Consider the following 16274-nt stretch of genomic DNA (forward strand, 5'->3'; position numbering starts at 1 on the left):
TTGGCAACAGGGCAATGATCACTTGATGATTATCTGTTCGGTTCATTCCCTCTGAGGCAGCTGCCATTGGCCACTGTCAGAAGATGGATACTGGGCTAGATGGACCTTAGATCTGATCCAGTATGGCCGTTAGGTTCCTATACTCAGCTATAATGTCCAGATTCATTTGCTGGTGCCAAGAGCACAGTGCAAATCCCATAAAGCTAGGAATACCAGTCATTTTGGACTTTCTCCAAGAAGGCAGAAACAGAGGTCTCCAACCCAGCACCATTATATGTAAAGTATCTGCTCATAGATAGTAGTGTACTTTATCCAGGGACCCTAGACTTACTTGCAGAAAACCCCCAGGTAGCCAAATTTCTTAGACCAGTACAATCTGACTGGCGGTCAGGCCCCTCATCCAAAATGGAACCTACCTGTCCAGTGGTATTACCTTTAAAATTATACCATCTTGATCATGGAACCAATCTTGTGTCCATAACCCAAAAAAATGCTTGCTTTATAAACTGGGAATTATTAAAAATAAAGGGAATTCTGATGCCTATTTATTACTTGCTCCCAAGTAATCAGTAATCTCCTGTAAGCATCCTTTTGACTCAACAGGGCATACTTCATATTTAAATTTGTTTCAGCTTTTGTGCAATGAGACACGGGTTTAATTGTAGAAAGTCAGGGAATTTTTAGTCCTGGAAAGCCCACAATGCACCAATCCTTACAGGAAGTATTTTTTCTTATTTTTCTTATTTATTTTTTCACTTTGTTCTTTGACATCCTGACTCATTCAGGCCCTCTTAATTTTCCTAGCTTCACTGGGTCAGACTACAGGAAGGGTCATATCTGTGATCTAATTGACATATAGCTGATTTGAGATGTTCTGAACAGTCTCATCCTTTAAGATGCCATATCCCTCACTGTTGATATTTGTAGCCCTTTCAATCTTTAGTTTTGAAAACAAAGGGCTGCTCTTTGAGTGACTGTCCACGCGTTTTCCACTCTTTGTAAGCATGCTCTCACAAGCACGAGATTGTGTTATTTTGAATGGCAGTGTCCATTGGGCTGCACCTGCTTCTTTACTGCCCTCTTGTTTCCTGTAGCCATGGACATAAAGGGCCCAATGGCTGCAAACCACATTCAGTTCCTTTTTGCCCCCTATGATTGCGAGGTGGAACCCTGTAGTGCCCAAGTTCCTTGCTCTTAGCAAGTTAGCTAGCATAGTTTGTATTAGTTCATAATAGTTGTTAATTATTGTACTCTAGATGAGGTTTTGGGTTTTTTTTTGTTCCTTCCCCTATGCTTTGTTGGTTTAAAAGAAGTGTTAGACTTTAGAATAGAGTTGTGATATGTTTTCTTTCTCCCTATATAACCTCTGTACAAGGGCCTTATCCCCTCCCCATAACCACCATACAGCAGTTCTGAAATGGCCAACCATAAGTTGCTGGTGTTCACTCTGCCTCTCCTGCAGTGCACTGATGCCTAGGAATGACAGGCACTTCAGATGTCTGTTATGCCTGGGAGACAGACATGCTCCAGAACGCCGCTCTGTTTACAAAATCTTCTCCAAGAGGACCCAGAAGGCAAGAGATGCAAAACTGAAACACTTTCTCCCAGAGAGGCCCATGCAAATCTCATTGGACCCTGGCAGACTTTTGGAAAATCTCCAGATATCAGGTTAATCCAGTGCCCAGGTGAGCTGAGATGCCAAGCTGAGTTACTGAGCCATTTCGCGTAAGCCCCTTTCTTTGTCCATTTTGGTGGTGTCCTCAGCAAGTGGCCAGAAGGAGCATCACTTCCAGGACCAAGGCAGATACTGATTTCCTTCTTCAAATAGGGATCATAGGGCTTTCCCCTAAGGCTCACTTCTCTAGAAGCCTAAAAGTGGAGTCCAACACTGAAACTCAACCCAGCACCAGTGATTTCTGTCCACACCAGAAACCACAGTGCCTCCAACACTAACCTCTCACCGAACACTCTGGCACTGAGCATTGTGCTGCTGAGTGTCTCTATCATGAGATGTCTCTTCGGCGCAAACTACTTTTTTAAAAAACAATAGAGACTGCCGCTCCAGTGCAGGTGCAGCCCAATGGACACTGCCATTCAAAATAATACAATCTCGTGCTTGTGTGTATCAGCACCAATGTACTACTTGATACGAACAGACCTTTCTCATTGAGAGGCTACAGAAGGTCATTACCAAATAACCCACAGTACCAACAGGGCATGTGTAACAGAAGTGCCCCTCAACCTCAGAGGCACATAGCAGGGCTTCCTCTCCTAAGCATGCCCCCTCTTCTCTTGTCTGGCACAGTGAGAGTCCGACAAAGAATTGAAGGATGAATCCTTGAGGGATACCAGAAAAATTGGAAACCAATAGGGAGCACCCTTTGGGTATCAACTAATCGCACCTGTGCTCGTTCCCCTGGGAAGTAAATCCATACTCAGGGAATTGGAATAATCTGGGGTCTTTAGAGACAGATTCACTTTGCCAAGTATGCAGCTTCATTTGTATCAGGCTTCTCTCCTGTCCCATCTTCAACTTGTGAAGTGCAAGGAAGAATATAGTAGGAATGGCCATTCGCCCAAACCTTATCAGCCTTTGGCCATCTTATTGCCCTTTCCAGATAAAGCTGTTAGGGCCCCACCCCCCCAGTCACAGCTTCTATGGATGAGCTGAAAGTCTTCCAGGACTTATTGAAAAGAATTATGGAGATGCTGGACATCCCACTGGAAATTTATACAGGAGAAAACACCACAAACTTCTGGATATTATTTAGTCTTCCTTTATGGGGCAACTGGCTAAGCCCCTTAATGATGGGCTACTCAGACTGGCCAAAATGATTTGGCAAATGCCTGTCTCAATGACAGCAGCCTCTAAAAGAAGCCAATAGATATTAAGTGAATGCTAAATGGTTTGAATATATTTACCAGTACACTACCTCTAATGCTCTTGTGGTGGAGGCAGGTCAAGAAAAATCAAATCAGCAAGGTCAGCCCAAATCCACTTCTTTGGAGAAAGACCCAAAGAAATTAGACCTCTTTGGGAGGAAGCCGCCTCCTCAGCAAGCTCTCAGATGAGAGTAGCAAATTACACTGGTCTACAATTTTTGAGAAGTCGTCTGCTTCAGAGATAAAATGTGCTATTTATTATGTATTTTGATGTGCTGATTTCAAATATGACAATTAAAACAACTGATTGGATACTGTTTCTAAGATATTTAAGTTTTTACATTTTATGTCTATGTATATTGTGTAGATAGTAGAGTTTTAATCAGAAATTGTAAACCTAGGTCTTTTCATGTGTTTATGGTTGCTTTACATGATAATATTTCACCTGTCCTGTTTATGTAACACCTTAAAAATCAGCAAAAGGGTTATATAAATAACATTTATTATGAAACAAAAGGCAAAAAACTATTATGTACATAGTTTAGTCCTATTCAGTGTCTACTCGGCGCTTCTTGGCTTGTCTCTTGTATTCATTAAATGGAGCATCTCTTGTCACTGTCCAGCAATAGTCTGCAAGCATTGATGGTCTCCATTTGCCCTGATAGCGTTTCTCCATTGTTGTAATGTCCTGGTGAAATCGCTCGCCGTGCTCGTTGCTCACTGCTCCGCAGTTCGGTGGAAAAAAATCTAGATGAGAGTGCAAAAAATGTATCTTTAGTGACATGTTGCAACCAAGGCTTTTGTATGCCTTGAGGAGGTTTTCCACCAACAAGCTGTAGTTGTCTGCCTTGTTGTTTCCGAGAAAATTTATTGCCACTAACTGGAAGGCTTTCCATGCCGTCTTTTCCTTGCCACGCAGTGCATGGTCAAATGCATCATCTCGAAGAAGTTCACGAATCTGAGGACCAACAAAGACACCTTCCTTTATTTTCGCTTCACTTAACCTTGGAAATTTTCCACGGAGGTACTTGAAAGCTGCTTGTGTTTTGTCAATGGCCTTGACAAAGTTCTTCACCAGACCCAGCTTGATGTGTAAGGGTGGTAACAAAATCTTCCTTGATTCAACAAGTGGTGGATGCTGAACATTTTTCCTCCCAGGCTCCAATGACTGTCGGAGTGGCCAATCTTTCTTGATGTAGTGGGAATCTCTTGCACGACTATCCCATTCGCAGAGAAAACAGCAGTACTTTGTGTATCCAGTCTGCAGACCAAGCAAGAGAGCAACAACCTTCAAATCGCCACAAAGCTGCCACTGATGTTGGTCATAGTTTATGCACCTCAAAAGTTGTTTCATGTTGTCATAGGTTTCCTTCATATGGACTGCATGACCAACTGGAATTGATGGCAAAACATTGCCATTATGCAGTAAAACAGCTTTAAGACTCGTCTTCGATGAATCAATGAACAGTCTCCACTCATCTGGATCGTGAACGATGTTGAGGGCTGCCATCACACCATCGATGTTGTTGCAGGCTACAAGATCACCTTCCATGAAGAAGAATGAGACAAGATCCTTTTGACGGTCACGTAACATGGAAACCCTAACATCACCTGCCAGGAGATTCCACTGCTGTAGTCTGGAGCCCAACAGCTCTGCCTTACACTTGGGTAGTTCCAAATCCCTGACAAGGTCATTCAGTTCACCTTGTGTTATGAGGTGTGGTTCAGAGGAGGAGGAGGATGGGAGAAAATGTGGGTCCTGTGACATTGATGGTTCAGGACCAGAAGTTTCATCCTCTTCCTCGTCTGACTCAAGTGAGAATGATTCTGGTGCATCAGGAACTGGCAGCCCTTCTCCGTGGGGTACTGGGCGAATAGCTGATGGAATGTTTGGCTAATGCACAGTCCACTTTTTCTTCTTTGACACACCTTTTCCAACTGGAGGCACCATGCAGAAGTAACAATTGCTGGTATGATCTGTTGGCTCTCTCCAAATCATTGGCACTGCAAAAGGCATAGATTTCCTTTTCCTGTTCAACCACTGGCGAAGATTTGTTGCACAAGTGTTGCAGTGTTATTGGGCATTACTCTCAAAATACACCTTTCTGCTTTGGGACAGACTTTCCATCTGCATAGAGTCCTGAAAGACTAGCATGAGTAATTTAAAATCCCTCATGACTGGCACCTGAAGCAGCCTTCAGTACATCTGACACAGCATCCAGAACAATAGTCACCACCATGTTGATGAGATCTTCCTGGTTGCAGGCATTGGAATTCCCATGGAGGTCCAAGTAAGCATTGAGGACCTCCCACTTGAGGGCAACAAGCTCTTCTGTGAGGTATGGATGAAACACTCCATAATCCAAAGGACTCAGGAACATTCCTAAGATCTTTGGGTGTGTATATCCCAACCCCAAAAGAGGAAGCGTCCAACACAACCATTTTATAGACAGAGGCCACAAACTCAGTCCTATTCACAGCAATGGTCTTCAGAATGCCCGAAGAGGTCATTTCACCAGAGGTGATCTTCTGCCTCTTCCTAAGCTACCCCACAGTGTCTCAGGCATCAGGTAAGAAATGGTTTTGACACACATCAAGACACTAGCTGGATCACCTTCAGATCCACTTTCCTCCAACCCCCTTTTTCCAACTGCTTTTCCTATTTCCAAGAAGCCTGGACTGCGGGTCCTCAAACTAATCAGCAAGGGATGTCCCATGTAGTTTTACAATGTTCAAGCTCCTTTCCTGTCCCTCTTCAGGGACACTTCTCGTGAGACTGTTGAAGCAAGAAGTACGTTGCCCTCATTCAGGTGGGAATAGTAAGAGAAAGGTCTCCAGAGTTCAGGGATAGGTGATTTCATTCATATTGCTACTTAATCCCAGAGAAGAAAGGGGATTGGAGACCTATCCTTGATCTTCATAGTAATCTCAACATCTTCATCTGTTGCTTCAAAATTCTGTAGAGTTCCCTTGCTTCTGTTACCTCCTCTTTGGAGCCAATGGACTGCTTTGTGGCTCTTGACATAAAAGACACCTATTTCTACATTTCATGGGACTCCCACCTCCTTCCTACAATGTGAGCAGTTATCAGAGAAAGCTAATGCTGAGCTGCTCAAATAGAAAATCTTTTCCATTTGGCTTTATATATCTGTCTGATATAAGATTTTCTGCTTTGGAGCAAGAAGTCTTGAACCACAGCCAAGCAGCTTTTCTGTAGTCAGCCAGCATCCAAGCTGTCAGATGCAATGTGCAGGGTCTGGATAGACATCCCCAAGCAAGTGTCAATCCTCCAAGGGATTAAATCAAACCGTTTTCCTATTGCTAACACCTTTGCTTCCTCAGAGCTGATTTCAACTGAGTGTTCAGTAATAGAGGAGGAAGACTTCAGTGTCCAAGCTGGTAAGCCCACGTCCATCCTTGTCTTCTACAGATAACTCTGTAGTCTCCCTATTGACTTCAGTCTTGAAACAGGTAGACTTTGCTACCATGTCGCCCAGAAGACTTTTCTGGATCTTGATCCTTCTCTGAAGTATTTGCATTGTGTCTCTACCTGCAAATACCAGAGGTGGTTCAGCTATTTCCACTAATCTCTGGGATTTAGCGATGCCCTTCTGCCTTCTGAAGCAGAATCTTGGCTTCCAGAGCTGTAAATATATTGGCAGTTTAGGGCTTCTACTTTGTCCATTGCAATCATAGTTGTAAAGCTGATATTGAGACGGCAGTAAGCAAAATCATTTCACTTATTTTTTTTATCCCTTGGGGACCAGATTTCCAGAGCTGTGTCCCTTGAATGATACCATCTGCTGAACTCATTTTTCCTTACTGCTTGCTCGTCCCTAGTGTCTTCAGACTGTGGGATAGGTTGTTATGCAGTAGAAAAAGCTAAGGTGCCACCAGTATTTCCACATTTGTAAGAGAAGCCCAGCACAGATGTTTCACACTGGAGGGGAGGTTATTCATAAAAAAGAGTAATCAGATAAATACTTGATTGATACTTCATATATCAGAATTTTCTACAAGAGGATGCAGAGTCTGTCTGCTTAGTCTAATCTCAGATACATGGGTTCATTGTGTAACTTCTACAGTTGATGATTTTATGAAATATATCAAATGAAGGCCTTGCCAAAACAGATCAGAATCAATATCTGATAGAAAAGTGAATATTTTCACATTTCCTTGTAGAAAATTCAGTTTTTTTAATTTCATGCTTTTAATATTATTGGCTTAATAATCCGATTTGTATACACCTCTACATATTTCAGGGTACCAAAATAGTATCAGACATCTCTCCCAAGAGAGACGACATTAAGTACACTAAAAAAGATTTTTTTAAAAACAAACTAAACTGATTTAGCAATATTCATTACCTGTTTGTTGCCAAGTCTGAATCACACTAAGACATAAAAAAAAGTGTGTGTACATGAGCAACATGAATCATATGCAGTTTTGATTATAATAAATGTGATGGCTGAAGAACTTCTTTTTTTTTTTAAACAGTTGCTATAATTTTGTAATACTTTCTTCTGTAAGTTTCTTGACCTGCAAACACTTAACTTCATGTTTTGAAACGTGTGTTGTGGGAGGTATTGATCATTGTAGCAGTGGAGATATGGCTGCATGTTTTGCATCTGTTGTTCGGCATGGTATGATGTTGCTTTTTTGTGTTAGTGTGTCTTGGTCTGTACAGAGCTTGCTTCTGATGATGAGCTTGAAGCGGTTTGGGGATTGTTTGAAGGCCAGAAGAGGTAGTTCAAGAAATATTTCTTTCAGGATGGTGTCCCCATTAAGTATGGGTTGTAGTTGTTTGCTGATACCCCATGTGGGTTCCAGTATGAGGTGGTAGTGACAACTTAGGGATGTGCGGATGGAGGGGGTTTTATATCTGTATTGAAGCAGGTTCTCTTGAGGTATTTGGGTTGCCCATTCCATGATGTGAGCTACTTCTCTGGTGGAGTGTCCTTGTTTGGTGAAATCAGTCCTGAGTGTATTAAGATATATATCCTGGACTTTCTGCTCGGAGCATATTATGTAGTATCTGAAGGCTTGATTGTAGATAACAGATTCCTTCGTGTGTTTGGGGTGATTACTGGAAATCTACAGGATTGTTTATAAGGAATTTCTCATTCTGCACTTTACCATAATTGAAATATTTTAGATCTTTAAGGCTTTTATTAATGTAATTTATGCAGACTTTTATTTTTCACAGATAAGGAATCATTTTTCAATTCCACTGAGTCTTTTTGAAGATGGAACATGTCTAGGAACTGCTTCACCAATAAACGAATTTAACATACCACTGACCTCTTACAGGTGACCATTAACATTCTTCTTTTAATATAGACTATATTGTATAAGTAATGATGGCTAATGTAGTAAATACAAAGACAAGTTATACATATTTTTTGATTGAAAATTAACCAAGTTTTCAAGAATTGTTCTTTTCATTATTGAAAGGTTAGAACTGTTGATGATATAGAAGCAGCCATACCATGTCATGCTAAGATTTTCTCAGCACCTCAAAGTTAAATAGGATAAATATTTGGCAGGGAGACTTTGAGCTGCTCCAAGTCTGGGATTTTTAAAGGAGTTTAGGGTAGTGAGCATCTGATTCCCATTGACTCCTTTGAAAATTCCAGCCCAAGCGCTGCAGGAAGATATTATGGTCATCCAATAAAGAGCAGTCTCTACACTCTATTGAATGATTAGGGGTGCTAAGATTGAAATTCCTTCTGCCCCTCCCATTGTCACCTTTGGAAAACATTTTTTGCTACATTTTATTGTAAATACTGTAGTTAAATTATATTTCTGATTATATTATTTTTTCAAAATTATTTAGTGGTGTTAGTAACATCAGATTCATTGCACAGGTAGTTCCGTCAGTCTGACTGTAGGAGCATCCTACTAATAGGTTTAATCAGCTGGACACATGTTTACTCTAATACAGTGGCTGAATCTAGGAAGCAAATTAGATTAAATTGGTGCCGTACTTAAAAAAGCAAGATATCTGTCATTATCCCTCATATTTTATGCTTTATGTGCCTCAGAGAAGGGCAGTATCTGAGATTAGCTTGACACGCCACAACAGAAAAATACAGGAATCTTGTCTCCTACTCTTCCTAATACACAGAGAGGTTTCAAGGCCCCTTATGTGTCTCCAATAGTCACTGCTTTCCAGTGAGTTCTGTAAGGGGTACACCACTCAAAGAACCCTTTGGTTAGAAGCATTTTTTTTGCTTCCTCTTTTAATAGCTTTGTTTTGTTTTAATTTTATATTGAGAAACAGTTGTTTAAAACCAACAAATTAGGTAAATATCTAATATTTGAATTTTGTTATTAAAATTTCTATTTTTAAAAGTTTGTTACTGAGAGATTAGAAAGCTATCAGAAACGTTTAAAAATGTTTTCATCTGCAGATCACTACTTTGTTTGCAACCAGTAACTGATGAAAATGGAATTGGTGGAGAATATGAAATGTGTGAAGGAATTAGCTTTGATGAAATTATGAAAAATTTTGGCAACTTAATACAGAGGAAATGCCAGTCCGTGAAATCAACTAATCATTCACTTATCATTAATGTTGTGCCAGTAAAAGATACCTTGACATCTTCAGTATGTGCAGATGATCGATGGGATTTACCATATGTTATTCATTTATGGCCCTCTGTCCTTCTCCGCAATCTTCTTCCTTATCCAATTACTTATTCTCTAGAGGTAATCTTTACAATTATTATTTTTGTATTGTTCCTGTATATGCTGTGTAATTTGGTTGAAAGTAAACATTCTTTTACGGGCAGACCTAAATAAGCACAGAAATGTTTCTGCGGCATTATTAGTTAAACACAACTATAGATGTTATAGCAGTGATGTTTGGTCTATTGGAGGAGAAACAGATACCATAGTATGAAAGATGCTATCCTGAATTATAAATACATCAAATATATGAAATGCAGGCAAAGAGAAACTTCAACACTTCCACTATAGGCAAGTTTAGTACAGTACATATTAACTTTGCCATACACGACTCCATTTTTGATTGTCAAGTAGAGCTGGATCCTAGTAACTCTCTGCACCATAAATATGCAAGATCCTTTTTCATGTGGACTGTGACTGCCTCAAGAAACAGTGGCATCAATAGGAGTATGTCCTAGTACATTACCAAGAGAAGGGCAATGAAAATTTAGAAGGCAGACACCAAAAATAAACATCCGTTTTGATGTAAGTGCTCTTTATATTCAGCAAACGGACATACAAATAATAAACAAGTCCTGTTCTGAGCTGAGTTGTCAAAACTCAAGTGACTCTCTCAAGTAGAGACTATTATTTCTAATACAAATAAGAGCAACAGATAGACTGTTTTCCACATTTGTCATTAAATAAAACAAATTCCAGAAACAGATGCAGTTAAAAAAATTAATTTTCGCCTACCTCAGGCTGATAACAGGTGCTTCAGTTGAACTCTGCAATGATTTTAGATTCCCTATAGATAATGGGTAAAATATTTTAACATTGATTTAGGAGCCTAAATTGCATTGAAAATCATTGTATCAATGGGTACTTTATTCACCCTTTTTCATCTTTGTTTAAAAAAAGTGGGGTGGTTACAGATTGGTTATTGACAGGAATTGTTTACATAACGATGACTTTAAAAATGAAGAGGTTTGCCCCCTCCTCAGAAGTGCTTCTTAATTAGACTATTGTGAAATTTTCCTTTTTGGGGTAAGGCGTGGAATATGCTATATATGGCTTTTCAATACCAGGTGCACTTGGTAATTAAACAGATAAATTATAGCTTCCAGTGTGGATTCTAATCTTCTTTCAGATTTGAGATGCATGTCGTGGTGGTGAGTAATGTACTGTTTTTAGTTCCAGATGATTTTGGCCACGCTAGAACCCTTGAAGACAGAAGTTGGTTGGTAGTAAGGGGCAATTTTATGTCATCACCAAAGGATTTTATCAGTTGTGTTCAAGTATCTATTGCAGGGGTCGGCAACGTTTGGCACGCGACTTGCCAGGGTAAGCACCCTGGCGGGCTGGGCCAGTTTTATTTACCTGCTGACACGGCAGGTTCGGCCGATCGCGGCCCCTACTTGCCGCGGTTTGCCGTCCCGGGCCAATGGGGGCGGTGAGAAGCGGCGCGGGCGAGCGATGTGCTGGCCGCGGCTTCCCGCCGCCCCCATTGGCCCAGGACGGCGAACCGCTGCCAGTGGGGGCCGCAATCGGCCGAACCTGCCGCGTCAGCAGGTAAATAAACTGGCCCGGCCCGCCAGAGCACTTACCCTGGCGAGCCGCATGCTGAACGTTGCCGACCCGTGATCTACTGTATGTCTAGAGTTGCTTGATGTATATATGAGATCAATCATTGATGATGATTTTTTAATTTCATATCAAATGTATGGGGTTTTCATATGAATATAAATAAAAGTTAATCCAAAATGAAGAAAATTCACTATCATGAAAAAATGTGTAATTGAGTGATGACTACTAGAGATTTTTTTCCAGTGAATTCAGTAGAAGTTGCTAAATCTCAAAATACTTTTGCATTGTTTAAATAAGTTTTTCATAATCATTAATTTATTAAATTATCATTTATTACTTTTGAGTGACTAAAATGTGCTAAGGATTTCATAAACAAGAGAAATTCGCTGCCAAAAAAAATTATATAATCAAGTCAAAGAAAAACAATATGGAGAGAATCGAGGGAAGAAAGGACAGAGAGGGTACAGTAATAAGATTAAAGGGTTGTTTATGGCACAAAACTTAGTAATTAAGTGATATATGTACATGCTTTTTAATATTTTGCCTATTCTGTACATCTAAAATAAACTTTTTTAAAAGGTACATAAAAATGGCACAAATTAAACCAAGATGATGTTACAACTGTGTATCTTGTCCCATGTGAATGTGTAAATTTTTTTTTAAGGGAAATGATAACAAATGGGACACTCTAGAGGATGGATGTTCAACTCAGATTCATAATGCAGTATTGGATCAAACCAAGCTGGAATTGCAGTTACTTAATTATCTTGATCAAAATTGGAAAAGCGAGTACCATATAAGAACTAATCAGCAAGAAATTGGCTTCATCACATTCTCTTGTATCACTGAAGTGGATAAGACTGAACTAGATATTGCTGTTCATGTGACCTATACAACTGGACAAATGATCATAGCAATTCACAGTCCGTATTGGATGGTAAACAAAACTGGCCGAATGCTGCAATACAAAGCTGATGGCATTCACCGCAAGCATCCTCCTGACTACAAAAAGCCACTTCTTTTTTCTTTCCAGCCTAAAAATTTCTTCCAAAATAACAAGGTACTGTAAGTGAATTTTATTAATAAACTGACAGCTAAGTTAAATTAGTTGTCATCCTTCATTTACTAATTGAAAGTTTTTCAGAACTTTGAAAACTAATGACAGATGTAAATGTAGCAATAAAGTTTATTGTATTTACTAGATAGCATGAAATTAGTAAATTTGTGCACCAATACAGCATTTTATGAGATTTCTTAAGGAGATGAGAAATTTACCTATTTTTGGCTTGTAAGTGAAGCTGTAAAATAGGAACTGAAAAATCCTTTAAGGCGTGATGTATTACAATGGTCACCATTTAAAAAAAAAAAAAAAAAAAAGAGGCACGTTCACCAACAGTTGCCATCATGGTACAGGAGATACCGCAGGTATTTCTGTATTCTTGGAATAGGACATAGCAGCCAGATCCCACTTTGATCACTTGCAACTGCCACTGACAATGAAAAACGAAGAGATCAGTACTTCATATGATTTGTCCCTAACTTTGTCTCTCGGATGTTAAATTAAGATAGCTACCATTGGTAAACGGTATTTATTACTTTAATAATGGGAGTGCCCAGATGCCCAAATCAGAAATAAGGAGTTCCATTGTGCTAGGTGCTATACAAACATACAGAAAGGCATGCTCTCTTCCCCAAACATCTTTCAGTCTTAAGGCCCTCATCCTACAAGCTGATCTCTATGAGCACAATAATTTGCCCATGCGGATCTCCTTGGGGATCCAGGTCTAACTGAAGATAAGACATACTGTACAAAGGTCTAGATTCTAAATGGTCCAGAATGGGTGAAAGATAACCAAAAAACAGCTCAGCCTGTATCAACTTGGTTGAAAAATAAGCAAAAGTTGGAGAGCAAGGGACTGGTACAGACTAAATATGTGCAAACTGAAAAACTGTGTTTAGGCTTCTAAGGCTACTAGTGAGGTCAAAGGTGGGTGTAACAAGGAATTAATGGATTCTAGAAATGGAAGGAAATGTGTTTTTATTGAATGGTGATAATGGGATGAGATTGACACAGCTTTTTTGGATGTTGTGTTTTTGGAGGGATTACTTGGCAATTTGCTTAAGCATTGAACCCACCATTAAAATTATTAGGCCTTTGTTATCCTGATCCTAAAATATGCCATAATTAGAACAGGCCAGAGGGAAAGAGAGAACCACATGGCATTACTACTTCCATCTGCCTCAACTAAATGCTCAGCAAAACCTTTGATGTTAATCTGTAGTTTTTGCCTTTGCCTCTCCTTATTTCTCCTTTTTTGACTTCCTCTTTTTCCTTCTGTCTGACTTAGTCAGCCAAGACAAATCTGTCTTTTTACAACACTGCTATGAGCCTGTGACCAAAAAGCAAGCTAAAAGTAACACTTTATACAGTCTGATTCTAGTAAAGATTTACTGTCTTGGAGTGGCTATTAAGATAATGGTGTATGAATGTAATTTCCCAGGAACTGGGTTGAAAGCAAGGGAGTATGGGAGATAGAAGACGCATTGTCTGTTTTTACTATTTTTTTTCTCCCTTTGTGCTTTTAGGGTTTCTTTTAAAGAAACAAGATAGGTCTAAACTACTACTCAAGACCATTTAAACTGACTTTTTCTTTTTCGCCAAAATAAAAGGACAGTTAACATCATGTTTAATACTAAGAACTATCAAACAGTTTAAAAGTATATAGTCAGAGGAAAGGGGAATATGGGAAATCGTTAAAATGAGTTTTACTTAACCTTTCAGACCCCAAATTAGGACATACCCCTACGCAGGGCGAAGCTTAAGCAAATGCTTAAAGTAAGGCTGCATAATGATGTTGCTTAAAAGGTTAATATATTTTTAGTAGTGGTTGTTACAATGAGAGTAAGCTGGTGATAAGTTCACTAAAACTGCAATTTACTGTTTAATGTTGTAATAGTTAAGTAAGAATGTGAAATCACCTTGTTGAGACAGGTTTCAGAGTAGCAGCCGTATTAGTCTGTATCCGCAAAAAGAACAGGAGTACTTGTGGCACCTTAGAGACTAACATTTATTGGAGCATAAGCTTTCGTGGGCTACAGCCCACTTCTTCGGATGCATAGAATGGAACATATATTGAGGAGAGATATATACACATGCAGAGAGCATGAAAAGGTGGGAGTTGTCTTACCAACTCTGAGAGGCCAATTAAGTAAGAGAAAAAAAACTTTTGAAGTGATAATCAAGATAGCCCAGTACAGACAGTTTGATAAGAAGTGTGAGAATACTTAGTATTCCCACCTTTTCATGCTCTCTGCATGTGTATATATCTCTCCTCAATATATGTTCCATTCTATGCATCTGAAGAAGTGGGCTGTAGCCCACGAAAGCTTATGCTCAAATAAATTTTAGTCTCTAAGGTGCCACAAGTACTCCTGTTCTTCTTGTTGAGACAACCACCTTTTTAATACAATAGATAGCACAAGACTGTGTGTGTGTCTGTGTTTATAAGAAATGATGGTAGAAAGAAGATGAGGATAACAAAGGATCAGAAGACATGGTTGTTTGTCGATTTGGCTATTTTAAATGTTTTCCATTAGTTTTCATACTCTAACAAAAATGAATTTTCTTTTTACAGGTGCAGCTTATGGTGACTGACAGTGAACTGTCTGATCAGTTTTCTCTTGATACTGTTGGTAGTCATGGTTCTGTTAAATGTAAGAGTCACAAAAAGGAGTACCATGTGAGTATAATATGTGTCTATCAAACTTCTATATGTTAGAAAATATAAAAAATTATGTGAGACTAACAAATTTTAAACAATTTCCTTCATTCACAGGTTGGTGTCACCATAGATAACAGCAGTTTTAACATTACAAGAATCGTAACTTTCACCCCCTTTTTTATGGTCGCAAACCGAAGCAAATATACTTTAGAAGTAGCTGAAGAAGGCAAGGAAAAATGGATTCCTATCACTTTTCAGCAGGTAGATTTTTAAAAATCAAACCCTAAATATTTGAATTGTACACAATTTGAGTTTCTCGAGAAATTTTCAGTTTTCATTTCTCACACAAAGATTGTCTTAATATTTTATATGCGGTACTGTTTGGTTATCCAAAAATATGAGGGGCTGATTCTGGTACCCTTACTTCCACTGAAGAGTACCTTACTCTAAACTAAATTGTAGCCTACCTTGCATGGCAGTGCAAGATTGGTAGGAGGCTTAAGGCACTTCCTACTCGCATCACAGGTAGCAGCACTTGAGGAGAAGCAGGCTCCACAGAATTGCCACATTCTTTTCCTGTCCCCCACAGAGGTGGGTGGGGAGTAGGTGCAGCTTTTTTTCTGTTCCTCCCATAGTATGTGGTGGTATAGTTGTGCTGTCATGTTGGACAGTGTGCAGTTTACTCCCTTTGCAAAGCAGCAGAAGAACTGGGGTCACGTTTTCTTATGGATTGCTCTAGGACCAACATAACAATGTATTGCCCCTAGCACATGGCAGATCATATAGTGATAATGTAGCCTCTGTGAGTAGTCCTACTAATTTCAAAGGATTGCTTGCAGAGTAAGATTTTACTTAAATAAGAGTATCAGAATCTGGCTATAAATTAATTGAAACCATATCTTACTGTTCTACTTTTAATAGTCGCTATTGTTAAATGTAGAGTTTATACTTAATGATTATGGAAGAAAAAATACAATTGACTATAAAATTGTTAAATCACCATTCCTCATAAACAACATAGGAAATGCCACACTGGATCAAGCTGGAGGTCCATCTTTTTAAGTAACCTTTCCCTGGCAGTGGCCAGAACCAGATGCCTCAAAGGAAGTTGATCAAAAGGGAAAAAAAATCCTGACTTCCATCAATTAAAGATTGGCTTTTGCCTTGAAGTCTAAGGGTGTATTTCCATTCTAAGTTTTTAAAAATCCTGTCTAATGTAACAGTTCGTTTTTCTTATTATCCGTACAAATGTCCTTTTAGGAATACTAAGCTCTTCCATTAGTGACATCTAGTGACAATAAGTTACATGGGGTAATTATACATGGAAAAAATTGGGTTTGTTTAGTCTGGAAAAGAGAAGACTAAGAGGGGACATAACAGTTTTCAGGTATGTAAAAGGTTGTTACAAGGAGG

General features: G+C 39.3%; 1 protein-coding gene across 13 annotated transcripts in view; it reads left to right on the plus strand.

Annotated features, from left to right (window-relative positions):
- Positions 1-16274, plus strand: part of VPS13A (vacuolar protein sorting 13 homolog A) — a 293421-nt gene that overhangs the window by 184186 nt on the left and 92961 nt on the right. For 9 of the 13 annotated variants that reach the window (XR_010588882.1, XR_010588883.1, XM_065550518.1 and 6 more), the window contains 5 exons: positions 8090-8193; positions 9297-9594; positions 11804-12199; positions 14775-14879; positions 14976-15121. Coding sequence is in view for 11 of the 13 variants with exons in the window: in XM_065550518.1 (XP_065406590.1) it covers positions 8090-8193; positions 9297-9594; positions 11804-12199; positions 14775-14879; positions 14976-15121 (1049 nt within the window). In the remaining 2 variants the exon portion in view is untranslated. Of the gene's footprint in view, positions 1-8089; positions 8194-9296; positions 9595-11803; positions 12200-14774; positions 14880-14975; positions 15123-16274 lie in introns of all 13 variants that reach the window. The other 4 variants (XM_042850566.2, XM_005297727.5, XM_065550520.1 and 1 more) reach the window with 1 other exon arrangement.

The sequence above is a fragment of the Chrysemys picta genome, chromosome 6 (assembly GCF_011386835.1).
Source record: "Chrysemys picta bellii isolate R12L10 chromosome 6, ASM1138683v2, whole genome shotgun sequence".
NCBI classification, from domain to species: domain Eukaryota; kingdom Metazoa; phylum Chordata; order Testudines; family Emydidae; genus Chrysemys; species Chrysemys picta.